This window comes from Nestor notabilis, unplaced genomic scaffold (assembly GCF_000696875.1).
Source record: "Nestor notabilis isolate BGI_N333 unplaced genomic scaffold, ASM69687v1 scaffold1808, whole genome shotgun sequence".
Classification (NCBI taxonomy): domain Eukaryota; kingdom Metazoa; phylum Chordata; class Aves; order Psittaciformes; family Psittacidae; genus Nestor; species Nestor notabilis.
The window spans coordinates 36,369-51,315 of record NW_009941295.1 but is presented as its reverse complement, the minus strand read 5'-3'; the positions used below and the strand labels follow the sequence as shown (position 1 = coordinate 51,315).

Here is a 14,947-nt window from a genome sequence, read left to right as displayed (position 1 = left end):
TGGAGTACTCTGGAAAAAAAAAATTGGTATCTCAGTTTGGTTACTAAATAAATATACCCATATCTCTATGCCTCAATTTGTTACTTAAAAAAAAGCTAACTAATGTATTCTTATTGTGAAGGATTGTTGGGGAAAGTATGAGACCAGTTCTGTCGGGAGTAGTGTATCTTTACTGTATCATGCTATGCAGAGATTGGAAAACCTACTGAATGTTATGCTGGCAACATTTTCCCGGGGTCTTAAAGACAAAACAAAACAAAGACCAAGCCAAACAAAAAAACCCCAAACCAAAATTAGGGTTCAGTTTGTGGCAGAGGCACATGTCTGAACAATCTCTATGAACTGGAGTTGCTTAGACTTCTCTCTTAGTAACAGGTAGAGATGCTATGTTGTAACTCTTTCATAGAGCAGAACAAGCCTGTGCTTTGTAATTGTGTCAGATTTTGAAAATAAAAAAGTGCCTGAGTCTGCAGTGTTGGCTTTTAGTCTGGATTCTGGAGAAAAATATCTTTACTCTTCTTCTTTGTTAAACCCACTTGCTGTATCATCTCACTTCTATCCTCTCACTTCCAGTCTCTCTCTTTGCTGATCTGGATCTTTGCTTGGTTTAACTTTCCAGTTGGTATTGATACCAGCATTTACTCCTGTGGTTTTATGTGTTGCCTTTTCAAGTCATCTCTCATCATCAGGATTTTCAGGTAGGCTCTCTCTTTGCCAAGTTAAGATGTTAATTCTGATACCTTTCTATTGTGTTCTCTTTCACCTTTTGTATTTAGGTTGTTCTGTGGTCAAGCCCACTATTGTCATTCCCGACCTCACCATCCTTTTATTCAATTATTTTTACCATTTTATTTATAACTGTGACATACAGTTAATATTCCTCTGCATTTATGTTGTTCTGCATTCTCTTTCCTGTTGCTGTAAAGAGTCTTCCTAACGTCCGTTTTGTGTAATGCCAGAATGGTTTGCAGAAGTTGCAACAAGCAAATTCTAAAAGCCCTGAAGTGGAATAAAATATGTAGGTTTTCTGTAAATGACTTTGTAAGAGAATTAAGTTGTCAGATTAAAGCAAGTTTCTGTTGAATGTTTGCTACTGACTCTTCTCAGACTTGTAAATTAGCCAGCTATGGGAACGTGGTTTCTTGTGAAGACTAAATGAAACATCCTTGACACCAGAATAAATGTCAGTGCCAGATCTAAATAAACGACATACTGGGGAAAGTCACTGTGACTTTTGTAGAGAAACGTTTCAAGAAACTGAATTCTCAACAGAGTCAATAAACATGTGAAGGTGGCAGTGTAGTATTTTGAAATTCAGGAAATCTTAAGCAAGGTCTTGATCTAAGAACATTTAAATGTATTAGAATTTAAGGTAATAACAGGCAAGATTGCCTCAGGAACACAAAAGAAGGAAGCTAAAGATAGGGATGTCTCATGAGAAACTTGTGGGTAAGGTTTCTGAAGATAATACTTGTACTCTCTGACATACGTGTAAACTGTGTGGCAGGGGGAGAAAGTGCAATGTGGGACTATAACCAGGACAGCTGTTTCACAGAGGGTTGTGGAAGTAGCTGTGAGTCAATTGCAGATCAAAGTTACTGTGGATATAGGTATCATAATATACTGCCAAAACCAATCTCATCTATAAGCCTGCTAACATAGTAATGGGCTGAAAATCTGCAATGACGAAGGAAATACACAAATCTTTGATGATTTCTCTGCAAAAATACGTTCAGTGCTCAACAATAGTCAGAAAATGCAACAGTGTCTTTAGGAGTTACTAGCAAAGCAATATAAAGAAGGAAGGTGTTGTATCATACCTACTGTATTATATCCTCAGAGATTCTAGTCATCGCATTGCAAAAAGGTTGTACCAACGTAGAAAAGATAGTAAACAGGATGAGGAAAGCCCTCATCTCACATCAGAATATGCTGCGAATGTCATCACTGTCCAATTCCCCACGCAGTGGGGGCTCCCAGTCTTGCTTGAATACTTTCTTTTCTCTTTTTTTTTTGATTCTCAAGTCTTCTTTATCTAAGACAATTAATTTATTTATTTTCCCTCAAGGCCTTAGTTTTTCATTTCAGTTTGAGGTTCTGAGTTTTAGTCATCTTACTTTGTTTCTTGGTATTTTCCACTGCTCAAGGCTGTAGATTGCAGTGATTTGATATTGCCACCTTGTTGATAAAAATCATGCTGTTAAAGCTAATTGTGTGGGAGGGAATGTCTTCTGTCTCCCTTTCCTCATTAAGTTTACTCACTAAGTGAGATAATCTGCTGAAGACATTTTACCTTTTTATGTCCTTATCGTGGCAGAAACCAAAATCTGCAGTATTTTGTCTTTTGGAAGATGTTCCTAGAAGTCACTAAAGTAATTTTGTAACCCTCTTGCCTGTAGGCCTTGATGAGTTTCTGCATCTATGAGCTCTCTTCTAGATATGGCAGAATCACTAGTCTGTCACTTCTTGAAGCTGTTAGTAGCTGGACTATCTTCACTGATTAAAGTCTGTTCCATGTGTTATGGTTTGTACAGCTGAAAGTGGAACTTCAGGCATGTGTATGCCCCTTGAGTTCAAGAATGCAATTCAGAAAATGACTGACTAAATTTGTAAACACTTGAAAAGCTATGGATGGTGTGAATTTTTACCCCTGAAGTTCCTGGATCATCTAGAGTTGTGCTAGTGTGAATGCCCAGAATTGCTAATGCAAAGCCCAAGTTGAGTCTCATGGTGCTTACCTTGTAGGTAGAGCCTGTTCAGAATCCTGAAGTAGCTGAAGCCCTTAAAAAGCCTGAACAAATAAATGTGGTTTGAGCATGTTTGAAGCAGAAGGAAAGGATTAGGTTCAGCACAAAATGCAGAAGCAAAGGCTACTTTAATCTGAAGATAGATGTGTTTTAATTAGTTATACCAAGTGCTGGGGCAGTCTATATCGCAAGTCACAGGAACCTTCTGCTCCTGGTGAGCATGGTAAGTTGTCTAGACAGGCCACTGTAATAAAGTTCCAGTTGGCCTTTGAAAAGAAAATGTCAGGAAACACAATGCAGGCCACCAGAGCAATTTGGTGACTTACCTGTTGTGCAAGGCCCTGTGGGGTAAAATCTCAGTAGGAAGTTGATAGTAATCCATGAGAATTTCCTTATGATTATATCTGGATACCTTTGGGGTGGAACGTTCACCCAGGAATTAGGCAGATCCATGGTAAGTATTATCCTCTCATGGGGTTAGGATCTAGATGCCATATATTTCTAAATATAGTTCTAGCCATTACCTGGCAAAACTGTGAGAAAGGCTAGTTCTGATGTTACTCTGCTTGTCATGCTAAATGTCATGAGGAACAGTCCTGCCTGTTATTCTTTGCCCAGGCTTTGCTCAAACTGATGCATTAAGACAGGGCTTATTAATTGTTTGTGAGGGTATCAGCCAGTAGTTGCTGGTCCCTGAATTTCTGTGACATGACTGTTCTTACATATTCATTCAAAATATTAGAATGTGAGAGCTTGGCTCAGGATAGAAGAAACTCTCATGAGCCATCTGTTCAGATTAGAATCTGCACCTATACTTAATCTCCTTGAAAACATGCTTTTTGTGAAGCTAAAGGAAACTGTGGAAATAAGGAATCTCAAGTCTGATTTTTTAAAAAAGGAGATCATATCTTCTAGGATAAGAAAATGGTGGTGCTTTCCTCAGAGTTGTAAGTAACCATTATTTAAAACTTAGCAACTTATAATTTGTCCATCACTTGGGCTTAATTTAACCTCTGCAGTAAAGCATTTGTGCATATATGTATGCATGGCTACCTATGATGGATGTCGAATTGGATGACAAAACGATGTGCCAAGACAGAACACACCAAATGGAAGAATAACATAATAGCTTTCTTCTATACAGGATTCTTTTGTGTGTGTGGAACTAAAGGATCTCAGCTAGCCATAGTTCAGTTATTACTTTTCTTTTTTCCTTTTTTTTTTTTTTATATGATTTTGCAATTTACACGAGTATAAGGAATAATTTGTGGAAGACATCTACTCTGATTTATCAGTGATGGAAAGTGTTGTATTTCTTCAGTTCTAGATGGTGTCTTTGCAGTTTCAGCACTGGTATATGATTTTGCTTGGGTTTTTCCCCAGTCTTTTTACTGAAGTTAATCTTTCTGGGAAGCAACCACAGAAGGAGTCATCTCTAGCAATGGTAACCAGAGAAATACTTTATTTCGGGTCACTAGACAACTCATCCTCTATTTCTTATTTTTTACTTTCTTGGATTAAACTGGTAAAAACTACTTTAGCTGTAAGTGAAACAGGAGTTGAATGCTGTAGATTTGGAGTTCTGTAGTGTGGTTTCATTGGTGGCTGTTTTACTGATAAGTTCAGATCTTTTGTGTGATACGCCCATGGTGAATCAAATTAGGAAATCACTTAGGATAAAACATTTTTCTGTTTCACATACAGTTGAATATTTCTCCTTCATTGTTTACTACTTCAATTTAAGAAGGTGTATTTACAGCATACTAAAAATACCACCAAGGCATAAATGATAGGAAATTATTAAAGAAATTGATTTCATAAAAAATCACAAAATAGGATTCTGTAGCACTAGTAGTAAAATTTATTTTTTCCCCATATAAAGGCTCATTTATTTTTATAGCAATTTGATGACACATCTGCTTGCTTTATTCAGCTGAAAAGAAAATGTTGGTTCTTGGTGTTTTGTAAAATTGCTTTGTTAAATTATTTTCGAAATCGTTCAACTTTTAACAAATGACATTTGATACTAACATTGGAAAGCAATTTCAGCTAATTAAGTAGATCCTTCTATAAACCATTGGAACATTAAGATGACAAACTGTTCATTCAGGATTATTTTAATTGGTACAATTATTGTAATTTTGTTGCAATTATGTGTTGAGCTAAAAGCTTTTGTTTAAATCATTTGAGGGTTTTTTGTTAATATACATAAGTAAGAAGAAAAGAAGTAAAATAAAAACTGAAGATAAGCATTATCTGTCTACTTTTTCATTACGGTGCTTTAGACGGATATCTATTAAATTATTCTTTTTAAAAAGTATGTTACGTGTTTTCAGCAAATCTCCAGCAATGTTAAAATTGAGCAAGATCATTTGAAATGTAACTTTTCTGGAAGGTTATTATGTTAATTCCAGTTTTGACACTGTTTAAATACCTTCTAATAAAAAGGTTGAAATTAACTTTTGAGGGATTTGCAAGTTGTATAAGATCTATTGATGTATTCATTTAAGAAGTGTAGCTCTTCAGTGAGTATAGAAATGAAAAAGCTATGGAAGGTGCCACATTCATCAGTCTGGTTATAATGATCTCTGCAATCGTCTTTTGCCCAGGCCGGGTTTAAATAAATCACTTCCTCTAAGTAGAGAATTTAATAATATTCTTGTAGACCTCACAGTGAGGCATTACTTCTAAATACTTAACCTGCTTTTTGTTTTCCAATTTCCTTTTATTGCCTCCTACCTTAAATGCAGGGCACATAAAATTATGATGTTTCTTACAGTGCTAATAGTGTGGTCTCAATGTTAAAAGGCAACTTACCAGTTTAGGTGTAAGGGGTTGTTGCCCAAACTGTCTACTAAATAGACCTACATAAGGCAAGGCATAAAAGAGATGTAAAGAGAGTATCAGAGGGCATGACAAGTAAGAAAGAAGTTCAGATGGAAAGGTATCGGGGAGAGAAAAAAGATTGAAGCAAAAGCTAATCAGAACAAGACAGAGGAATATTTGTAGCCTTTTTAGTTACCTTTGTAATACAGAGTTATAAGTCATATTTCTAAAATATGTTCCAGAGAAGTTTAAATGCTTACAGCATAGTTAATGTGCATTAATGACATCTCTCAAAAATGCTCCTGGGCCTATTTCAAATCCCTTCAAGCACCACTGATTGATACTAGTTTAGGCTGGAAAATAGAAGCTTTAATTTTAGCAACACTATGAACAATTTCAGGGAAGAAAACTTTAACCTCTGTAAGTCAATTCATGAGACTTGTGTGCTTGTGGGGAATTGATAAAATTGGGAAATAAAATTAGAGATGGTGGCTTTTTGTGTCTGCTGAATGTTTTTGTCAGAAGTAGAATATTTATTCAAAACCTGAGAGTGGGGGAAAACATTGTCAGGTAAGATGATAAGCTGGAAATGTATCTCTTGGCTACATACTGCTAGTGGCCCATATCCTGGCTCTTACCCTGTGATAAATGTGACATAATCTACCTCTCAGGAAAAAAGAGGGAGATAAAATTCTTGCTTTATATTCAGAAAAGACTGGTGTCTCATATTGCCGTAAAAGCCTACCACTGAGCAGTAGCATGCAATATCAAATTTTTTGGAAGCTGATGCTCTAGTATTCTTGCAACAACTTGATCCTGTGCCTGTACATAAAATTGTCTCATTAGGTCAACTCTGTCATAAGAAGCTGCTTCAGAAAGCAAGATAAGGAATAGAGCAGGTATTTCAAGTGCTGTATAAAGGAAGTAATATGTCTTTGGTACTGGTTGACTTGAATTTTGGTTGTTAACATATTAAAGCTAATGTAGTATAGCAGTTGTACCTTTTTGCCTTCCATTTCTCGATAGCATTTGCAACACAGAGTAGTCTTTGACTTACTCTGACAAGTAGAACTCATGCTTCTGTGAGTGAAGTGTTTGTCATGGACTTTTAGAGGAGTGTCCTTTTGCCTGGTCCTGAGGTTTACCTGTATGCCATAACATACCACAGAAAATAATCTTGTGCTGGAGGCTTGGATGAACCATGGCCATTTCTGATGCTAGAGGACCTGCAAATAATTGCTGAATTTCTGAAGTCCTACAGATGGAACTATTGAATAAAAGAATCCCTGCATAGAGCCATAAAGTAGCTTTGTAACTGACGTTCAGTGGTGAAATACCGAATCAGATTAATACAGTATTCTTGTATTTCACTTGTGCAAGTGATCTTGTTGGCTTGTCAGTTAGTGGGACATAATTACTTTTTTGTTTACAGAGCAGCCTTGAGCAGTCTTAGTTTCTTCTGTGCTACTCTGTTTTGCTGCTTTTCTATCTGTGTAATAAATATGATTTTTTTTCAATTCTTTTGCCTTCTGTAATTCAAATAGCACTGCAGAGCTGCAAAGGAATCCAAGCACTTGCAACTGTATTAACACTTCTTTTAATTACAAAGAACGCCAGTGTAGGGTGTATTCTGGAAAACTGTATTAAAAATAGGCCTTTTTAATATGGCTCAGTGACAGTGCATGATACTGGATGTGGGAGATTAGTTTAATAAATGTCCATCTTTTAAGGATCAAAATGTTTTTTCTTTCTGAAATGATCAAAAGCAGGTACACTCAGAAGAGATGCTTTATCTGCTGTAACTTGAATTCACAGTCAGTTTTGCAAAGCAAGCATTCCTGAATACCTGTGCTAACAGGAGTTTTTAGGTAGTTGTTGCATCTGTTCAGTGAAGTCTCTACGGCTCAGTGTGCACTAAGGGGTTTCTGATTTTGTCTAGATAGATATATCAAACTTTAGCTTTCTTTTCTTTGGTCTTTATTAAGACAAAACATGATTCCCGTATGTTTTAGTATTGAGGGTGTGATGACTTTTTATTCCTGCCTTTATACAAGTGTGTATATAAGAAAATACTCTTTTTTCAAATGACCTGTTGCAAATTTCAGTTTGAAACAGTGTTTGCAGCACTATTCTTGATATATTCATAGTGCTGCAAATCTTCTGGAGTGTTTTGTGTGAGAGCTTTGAGTCCACAAGAAAAATGCACCCTTATGCATGAAGGTGCACTGTCACTATACTGGCAGACATGAGAAGAGTGGGATATATAACTTCAGGGCAAAGCACTGTATTATTAGTATTTGGCCCATATTTTCTAGTTTTCTGTTTCTCAGTATCAAACCTTTAGAAAATATGGTTTTGTGTCATTTTTAATGAGACACTATTTCATTATTTTAAGCAACATTTTTGTCTTCAACTGTATCGAGAGAAAAATTTAAAAGGCATATGATATATACAACATGCCTTCATGCTCATGCCTTCTGTTGCTTTATTATTTACTAATCATTAATTAGGTCTGTTGCTTTTTATGGAGTACAAAAGTTAAATGACTCTTGTCCATGTAGTTACTTGCTCCTGTAAAACACATGAGGGAAAAAAGTATTTAGGTGTGCAAAGAGTAATTTGTAGAATTTCTTTGCTTTTTCATTCAGGGAGAGAGGTTGGGGAATAGCAGGGAGCATGACCCTTCAGAGTGTGGGGACTTGTAGAGAAGACTGCAGGGCAGGCTGCTCCATGAGAGAAGGCAAGTTGGGAGCTGAGGATGACAGCAAGACAGGCAGGATGATGTCCTTGCTGGCAAGGGGTGCAGTCCTGCAGCAGCCAAACAGGAAAACCAGAGCAGGTTCAGGGACAGTAACCAGGGACAGCAAACAGCCCAGTAGTCTGCAGCCACAAGGCACATTTTAGGTCAAGGCAGGAAGCCAAGTCAGTGAGTCAAGAAACTGTACCCACAGTGAGTGGATGAAGGTAATTGATGCTGCTGCCACTTTACTACCACCTGGTTGAGTGGTGAAGGACCACATCACTGGTGGCAACCATCTCCTGCAGTAGGTGATGAATAGGTAAACTATGTCACCTACTAGCATCTTCTTCTAAGCTGTGCTGGCAACATTTAGTGCTGGAGCCACTGTTGGACCATGATGGTTATTTTCCAAGTCAGTCATTCAAGTGCAAGATGAACATAAACTGGAAAAAATTTGGAGCAAATTTACAGTCTTTTGAATGGAAGATAAGATGATGTATGTGTATGTACTTACACTAAATTATTTTTATCTGAGGAAGAAAACCCACAGAAATAATCCATCATTATTGGAATATAACTTAATCCACACTGAAAGCAGGTTTTAATTTTAGCTGCTCATGGAAAGTACATGTGCAGAAAAGTGGAATGAATTTTTAAGGTTCTCTTCTGACAATGTAATGTTCTGTTTTGAGCTCATTCCTTTTAAATGCAAGTAGTTTTTCATGGAAACAGACACTCTGTAACACTGTCAGTTTTTGATGTTTCTGATTTAAAGAATAATTCTTCTGCCTCAGGAAAATCTAGCCCCGAAATGAGAATAGGGTGTTCACAGTGCTTATTTTTAGATCGGCATGCTTATGTTTTAGAAAAGTAGCTCTTAAAGTACTTTACATGCTAACCTTTTATTTTTTTATCTGAGAAGTACAGGCACATATGATTTTTGTGGCTCTTTGCCAAAAGATTATCATTTACATAAATATTTCTTTGAAAGGCGTAGTTTAAGACATTGAGCTCAGGAGGTTAGAATAGAGACTTCAATCTGCACACCAGCAGTGGGCTATTGGCTTCTGAACAGTAGCTTTGTTCATCGTATTCAGAACACTGTTCGCATTCAGACTTAAGCAGAGCTGGCATTAAAATTCAGCTAATTTGTTTCATGTGATTCATCAGCTGTGTGTTTTATTTAAATCTATGTCACATTCTCTTTTGGCTTTTTATTTTGTAGATGTAAGTGTTGAAGTAGGCCACTTTTTAACTCTTCAGTCCCTGACTTAAAAAGTGATTTAATTTTAATTATGCTAGTATTGAACACTCGTCTAGAATACTCACAGGAAATATATATAACTAAAGTGTGCATTCGTGGATTTGGGTTTTTGTACATTTCTGATGTTTGAATAAGACCATACACTTGCAGTCAGTTTAGTTGCAGTTTTCTGTAAGGCGAAATAAACCTAGGAGATAGCTAAATATTCGTGTAAAATGTAGAATTCTCAGGTTCTGTCTAGTATACAAGTTTTACTTTGATACTGCCGATGTTCTTATTTTTTTTCTTTTTGACCATTCACTCCTTGAGGTGAGGACTACTTTTAGCTCCTATTAGATTTCTTTAAGCAATGTTTACAAAAGAACTGTTCTGTGGTTTCTGTTCTTTGAAACTAACCTAATTCTGGGTGTCAAGTTTTGTCTTTTTACAGAAGCACCACCTTTTATTCTTTTAAGACTGGAGCCTGTGAAGCCTTACAACTTCCCTAGGGTGGATAATCCCACTGCCATCCGGCTGACATCTCATAATGACTTACAGGATCAGAACCTTTGTTAGAATAAGCTGCACTTGCCTGTTACATTTTCCAATGCTGTAGAAGTAACATCTCATTATGAATAAAGTAACTCATAGATAATGCTAATGACAATATTGTATGGCAGTATCCTCCATCTGTTAGGCACATGATCCATTCACATATTTTCTGGTATAATTTATAGGAATTTGTTAATTCTACTTTTAGTATAGGGCAAGACTGTCCTAAAAGATCAGATCAAAAGATTAACACACACTTAAAATACATTTTTAATGTGGAAGAGTTGCACTTACTTCAAGCATCTAGCATGGATCCTCAATTCTTTTCTTTCTTCTAACATTAAATGCTAAATATTCTGTGTAAATCTGCAAGTGTTGTCTCTGAAATAATCCCATGGTACATCAAATTCTACTTTTTATGGAGGATCTAAAAATAAAGATAAAATTGTTGCTTTCAAAAAGCTAACAAATTGTGAAACAAGGTACGATTGTTTAGCTAATGATGGACTTAGTTCATTAGCTGTATTAAAAATACAGTTCAATTACAACCAGAATTTTTTTTTAAGTGATCCTTTCTCTTCATGAACACATGACAGTGTATTTGTTTAATGTCAGAGATTCTTGCTTGCGCTTGGATAGGTTACTGAGTGTCCGTGAGGGTTCCTTCCTCCCTCCATCCATGCATCAGTGCACTCCTTTGCCCCATGACAGCACTGGCAGCTGCTTTAATTGTCCAGTAATCAGAGAAGACTCTTTGTGCTATGCTAACTTCTTCATTTTAGCAAGTTACAGCAACTCAAAGAGCAGTCAGTGTGTCTATGCTGAGTCACCCTTTTCATGGAACTGAGATCATAATATGTCATTGGGAAAAACCATTAATTAGTGAGATGCATCATTAATTTTTGGTTTGTTTTGTTTTTCTTGTAACACTTTCTATTTTGACTTTAAATACAGCATGGTTACTACACTGGTATCCATTCAGAGTGCTGTCATAGTCACTTGATAGTCATTACTATAACCATGTCAACCATTCTCAGTGCATTCTTTCACTGTTTCCATTTTTATTGTACTGGGTGTGAGAAACATTTTTTCGTTTTGGTAATCTTTGATTTAGATTATAATTTCTCATTTGGTATCAGTGAGATACCAGTCATGATGATATGAGTTGAGATGTCAAATAATGTAGGTCCATCTGACCCACCATGTCAGGCTTCATCACTTTCCTGCGTTTGGTAGGAGCTGTTTGTAAACTTCCACAAGGCTAACATTTAATCCTTCTCCTTGTTCCTTCCTAAAACTTTCCTTTATAGTAGTGCTTGCAAAAAAACCCCACCATTGCTTGACAATAGTCATAATGTATCAGCAGTCCCTTATATTGATCATGTCTCGTTTTTGCTGTTGTCCTCTTGTTAGTGGCTTCTTGTCTTAGAAGGTGAATAACTTGAAAGCAGACAGTTGGTTTTCTACTTTTTACCATGAAATCACGTGCAGTTGTGTTCTAATGAATGTTTAAAATGCCTGAGTGTTCCTGTTACAAGAAGTGTTAGTTTAAGAATGAGATTTTTTAACAGTGGAATTTCTGGGTGGGGTATCAGAATTTGAATGGGTGTTTGAAGTTAATGTTGGCAGATGTTAACTTCCCCTTATTTAGATTTCATGTTGCTGATATATAAATTCTTGATCTGAATTTAGTCTTCAGTATGGCTTCTTTGAGATTTCTCTGAAGCAATCAGGTCAGATTACTTAGCAGTTTAAGATTTTTTGCATGTCAAAAAAAGTTACATTGTTATTTCTGCAGACAGTGTAGCCCTTTATGGGTTCTGTTCATTTTCTGGAGAACAGGTATGCAAGTGGGCTAGTATTTCACCCTTTAATATCACTATGCAAATGGAAGTCCTACTCTTAATATATCTGTTTTATGTTGTATCTCATTTTTTTCCCCAGAATTTCAAAGAATATCCCTACAACTAAAGATGTTGAACCTCTACTTGAAATTGATGGAGATATACGGAACTTTGAAGTATTTTTATCTTCGCGAACACCTGTTCTTGTGGCACGTGATGTAAGAACCTTTTTGCCATGTACTGTGAACTTAGATCCCAAGCTACGAGAAATTATTGCAGGTGAGTATCCTCTGAAATAAATGGGAAATGACATTGCATTATTTCTTTACATCTTAGGTAGAACTACTTTGCGTGTTACGCAGAATCCTGATTTGTTCATCAAATCAGATCAGCAGATTGTCTGATTTGAATTCAGTAACAAGGCATTCAGTCTCACTTCGTAGCTTTGCTGTAAAGGCCAGATCATACTAGACTAAAGCTTCTCTTTTGGAGGGGGAATTCACTCTTCTTGATTTGAAGGCTGCTTTAGCAGATGGAGGAAACCAATACACACAGTGATATTTTAGTAGTAGAGATGCAAGTTGGCTTCCAGATCTTTGTTTACAATTTTGAATAGCACCAATAAGATCCTGTAGAACTGAAGCCAGTGAAACGAAGTGGAATGTCTCTGTTGGATGTATACCCTACTAGATACCTGTGCAGTTGCTACCTGAGAGTTACTTTTTTGTCTGCTATAGTACGATATTTAGATTCATCCTAGGGTGAGTGTTTTTCATGGTGCAGTGATTGTTACACAGTTCTCTTTACTTGCTTGTAGTCTCAAAAAATGCAGTCAGGTTCAGCCATGTGCTGTTCTGCAAAAAAACACTTCGCTTGGCATTAAATATTCTGAGCGCTCACTGCTGCTGTGGATTGATGTGATGCATGCTGTAGCACTTCTTGCCTGATCTTAGGGATTGCAGTTGCCTCTGGAGTAAGGGTAAAGCATCCTAACATTTCTGCCTGTTGAGAGATGCTAAAGCTATGAAGAAAACCAGAATTTAAAATAGGATTCTTATGAGTCAAGTCAGTACTCTAGGTGGGAACCAAATTATGGAATTAATAATTCTTTTTGCCTATCTTTTCTGTCATGACACTTCAGTCCTCAGCTGGAATCTGTTTTGTTCTTTTATTCAACTTCCTTCTCTGCACTTGATAACTACAGTGGAGTGGGCTAACTTCATTCACAAGCTCTGTCTTGTTGATCTCTCCAGAAACAGCACAGGTCTGACTATATCACATCAGAGACATACTTTGCGTGATGTATTCCTGCATTTCCTCCCATTTGGGTTGGGCTTTGTAACTTGTTCTCTCTGAGAGAGAATGTTTAGAGGCATTTAATATGCTACATAAATTTATGCTATAAATTGTCCTAAGTTTCCTAAAGACTTCTGTGTAGATGTGATCCTCAAGAGAAATCAACCCAATGCAGCTGAACGTTTGATGTTCTACTTGATGAGTTCTGATTGGAGTTAAATACACAAAAATGTACTGCAATGAATTGACAAATAAATCAAAACTTTTTCAAATACTTCAAGCAAAATCTCTTTCTTTTTTACTTTTTTATTTTTCAGATGTTCGTGCTGCAAGAGATCAAATGAATATTGGAGGACTTCCTTATCCCACATTGCCTTTACACGAGGCGCCTGCTAGAGCGACCTCTCTGTTCAGTCAGCCTTCCTCAGCTTGCTCTTCTACAACCTCTTTCAATGGACCTTTCAATAGTGGAGTTTTGTCACCTCAACCTCACAGCAGTTACTATAGCGGTATGACAGGACCTCAGCATCCGTTTTACAATCGGGTAAATAATCGAGAACCAGTTAACATTCTTTTGATTTAATCTGGTAATACTGTAGGTGTCATCTATAACATATTGAAAGACTTGTGCAAGTTTTATTTAGGCATGGAGAAAAGTCCAAAAGTCAGTAAATTTTACAGTACTGTTCAGTCACTGTAGTCTGGGGGAGAAATGTGGTAAACTGCACTAGAAAAACAAATTACCATGGGGGGAAAAAGGTCACATCATTTTGAGACACTCATTTCACTCATAGGGTATCGCAGGTTGACTTTTTTTCTTTAATTTTTGTGGGGTGAACTGTGCTCAATTGTTCACATGCCTGCTCAAAGACATTGAAAGGGATCCTGGCTTTTTCTTGGTGTCTTTGGATAAAATACACGAACTCAGGTGGGGCCTACATCACAAAAATGTAGGTCTGTCTTCCCTTTTGACTCTTTTTAAAGTTGTTGTGGGATCTTTTCTCTAAACCAATGTTGCACTAGTTTAAAGGAATTAATAAAAATTGCATTAAAAGTACATTTTTGAGCTATTTGTGAGCCTCAGAAAACATAGTCCTGGACATGGCTCACTTAAAAATTCTCACTGTGTAACTGGATTGAGTCTAAACTTTCATTTTTTGTGGGATGTATTCAGTATTTTTACACTTTTTATTTTTTTTTTTTTTCCCTGCAGTCCTATCAGTTAAAAAAAAGTTGAAAGCTGATAAAAGTCATAGCTTACTTCTGTGTATGGGGAATGGCCTCAACTTCAAGTAGATTTGACCATAGGTATATGTTTAAGCTAATAAGCTGGAAAGAAAATAGTTATTCCTACATCAGTGTTAGTTAACCAAGGCAGAAGGAGTACACGTAGCACAAAGCCTTTTAAGTCATCTGTTCTAAAATTATTCTTCTGTACCTTCAATATAGTGATAATATGTTTTGTTGAAAATAACTTCGTGACATACACTTTGTAGTCCAACTCTGATAAATGCTTGCCACACAAATCTTCACGCTGATACTAGCTCAGCTTTGTTAGAGTAGGTGTTCCACAGAATGCAGTAGCTGTGTAGCAGCTCTGTTTTTGTGTCTGTGTTACTGTACATGACAAGGTTTAAAGTATGGGGTGATGTATTGTTGAAACTTGCATGGGTTTTTGGCTCTAAGAAGCATTACAGAA

The 14,947-nt window shown here is 36.6% G+C and overlaps 1 protein-coding gene across 1 annotated transcript in view; it reads left to right on the top strand.

Moving 5' to 3' along the window:
- KIDINS220 (kinase D-interacting substrate, 220kDa) overlaps positions 1-14,947 on the top strand; it is a 67,459-nt gene that overhangs the window by 33,136 nt on the left and 19,376 nt on the right. The window contains 2 exon segments of the mRNA XM_010020793.1: positions 12,053-12,231; positions 13,566-13,792. Of these exon segments, the coding sequence (XP_010019095.1) occupies positions 12,053-12,231; positions 13,566-13,792 (406 nt within the window).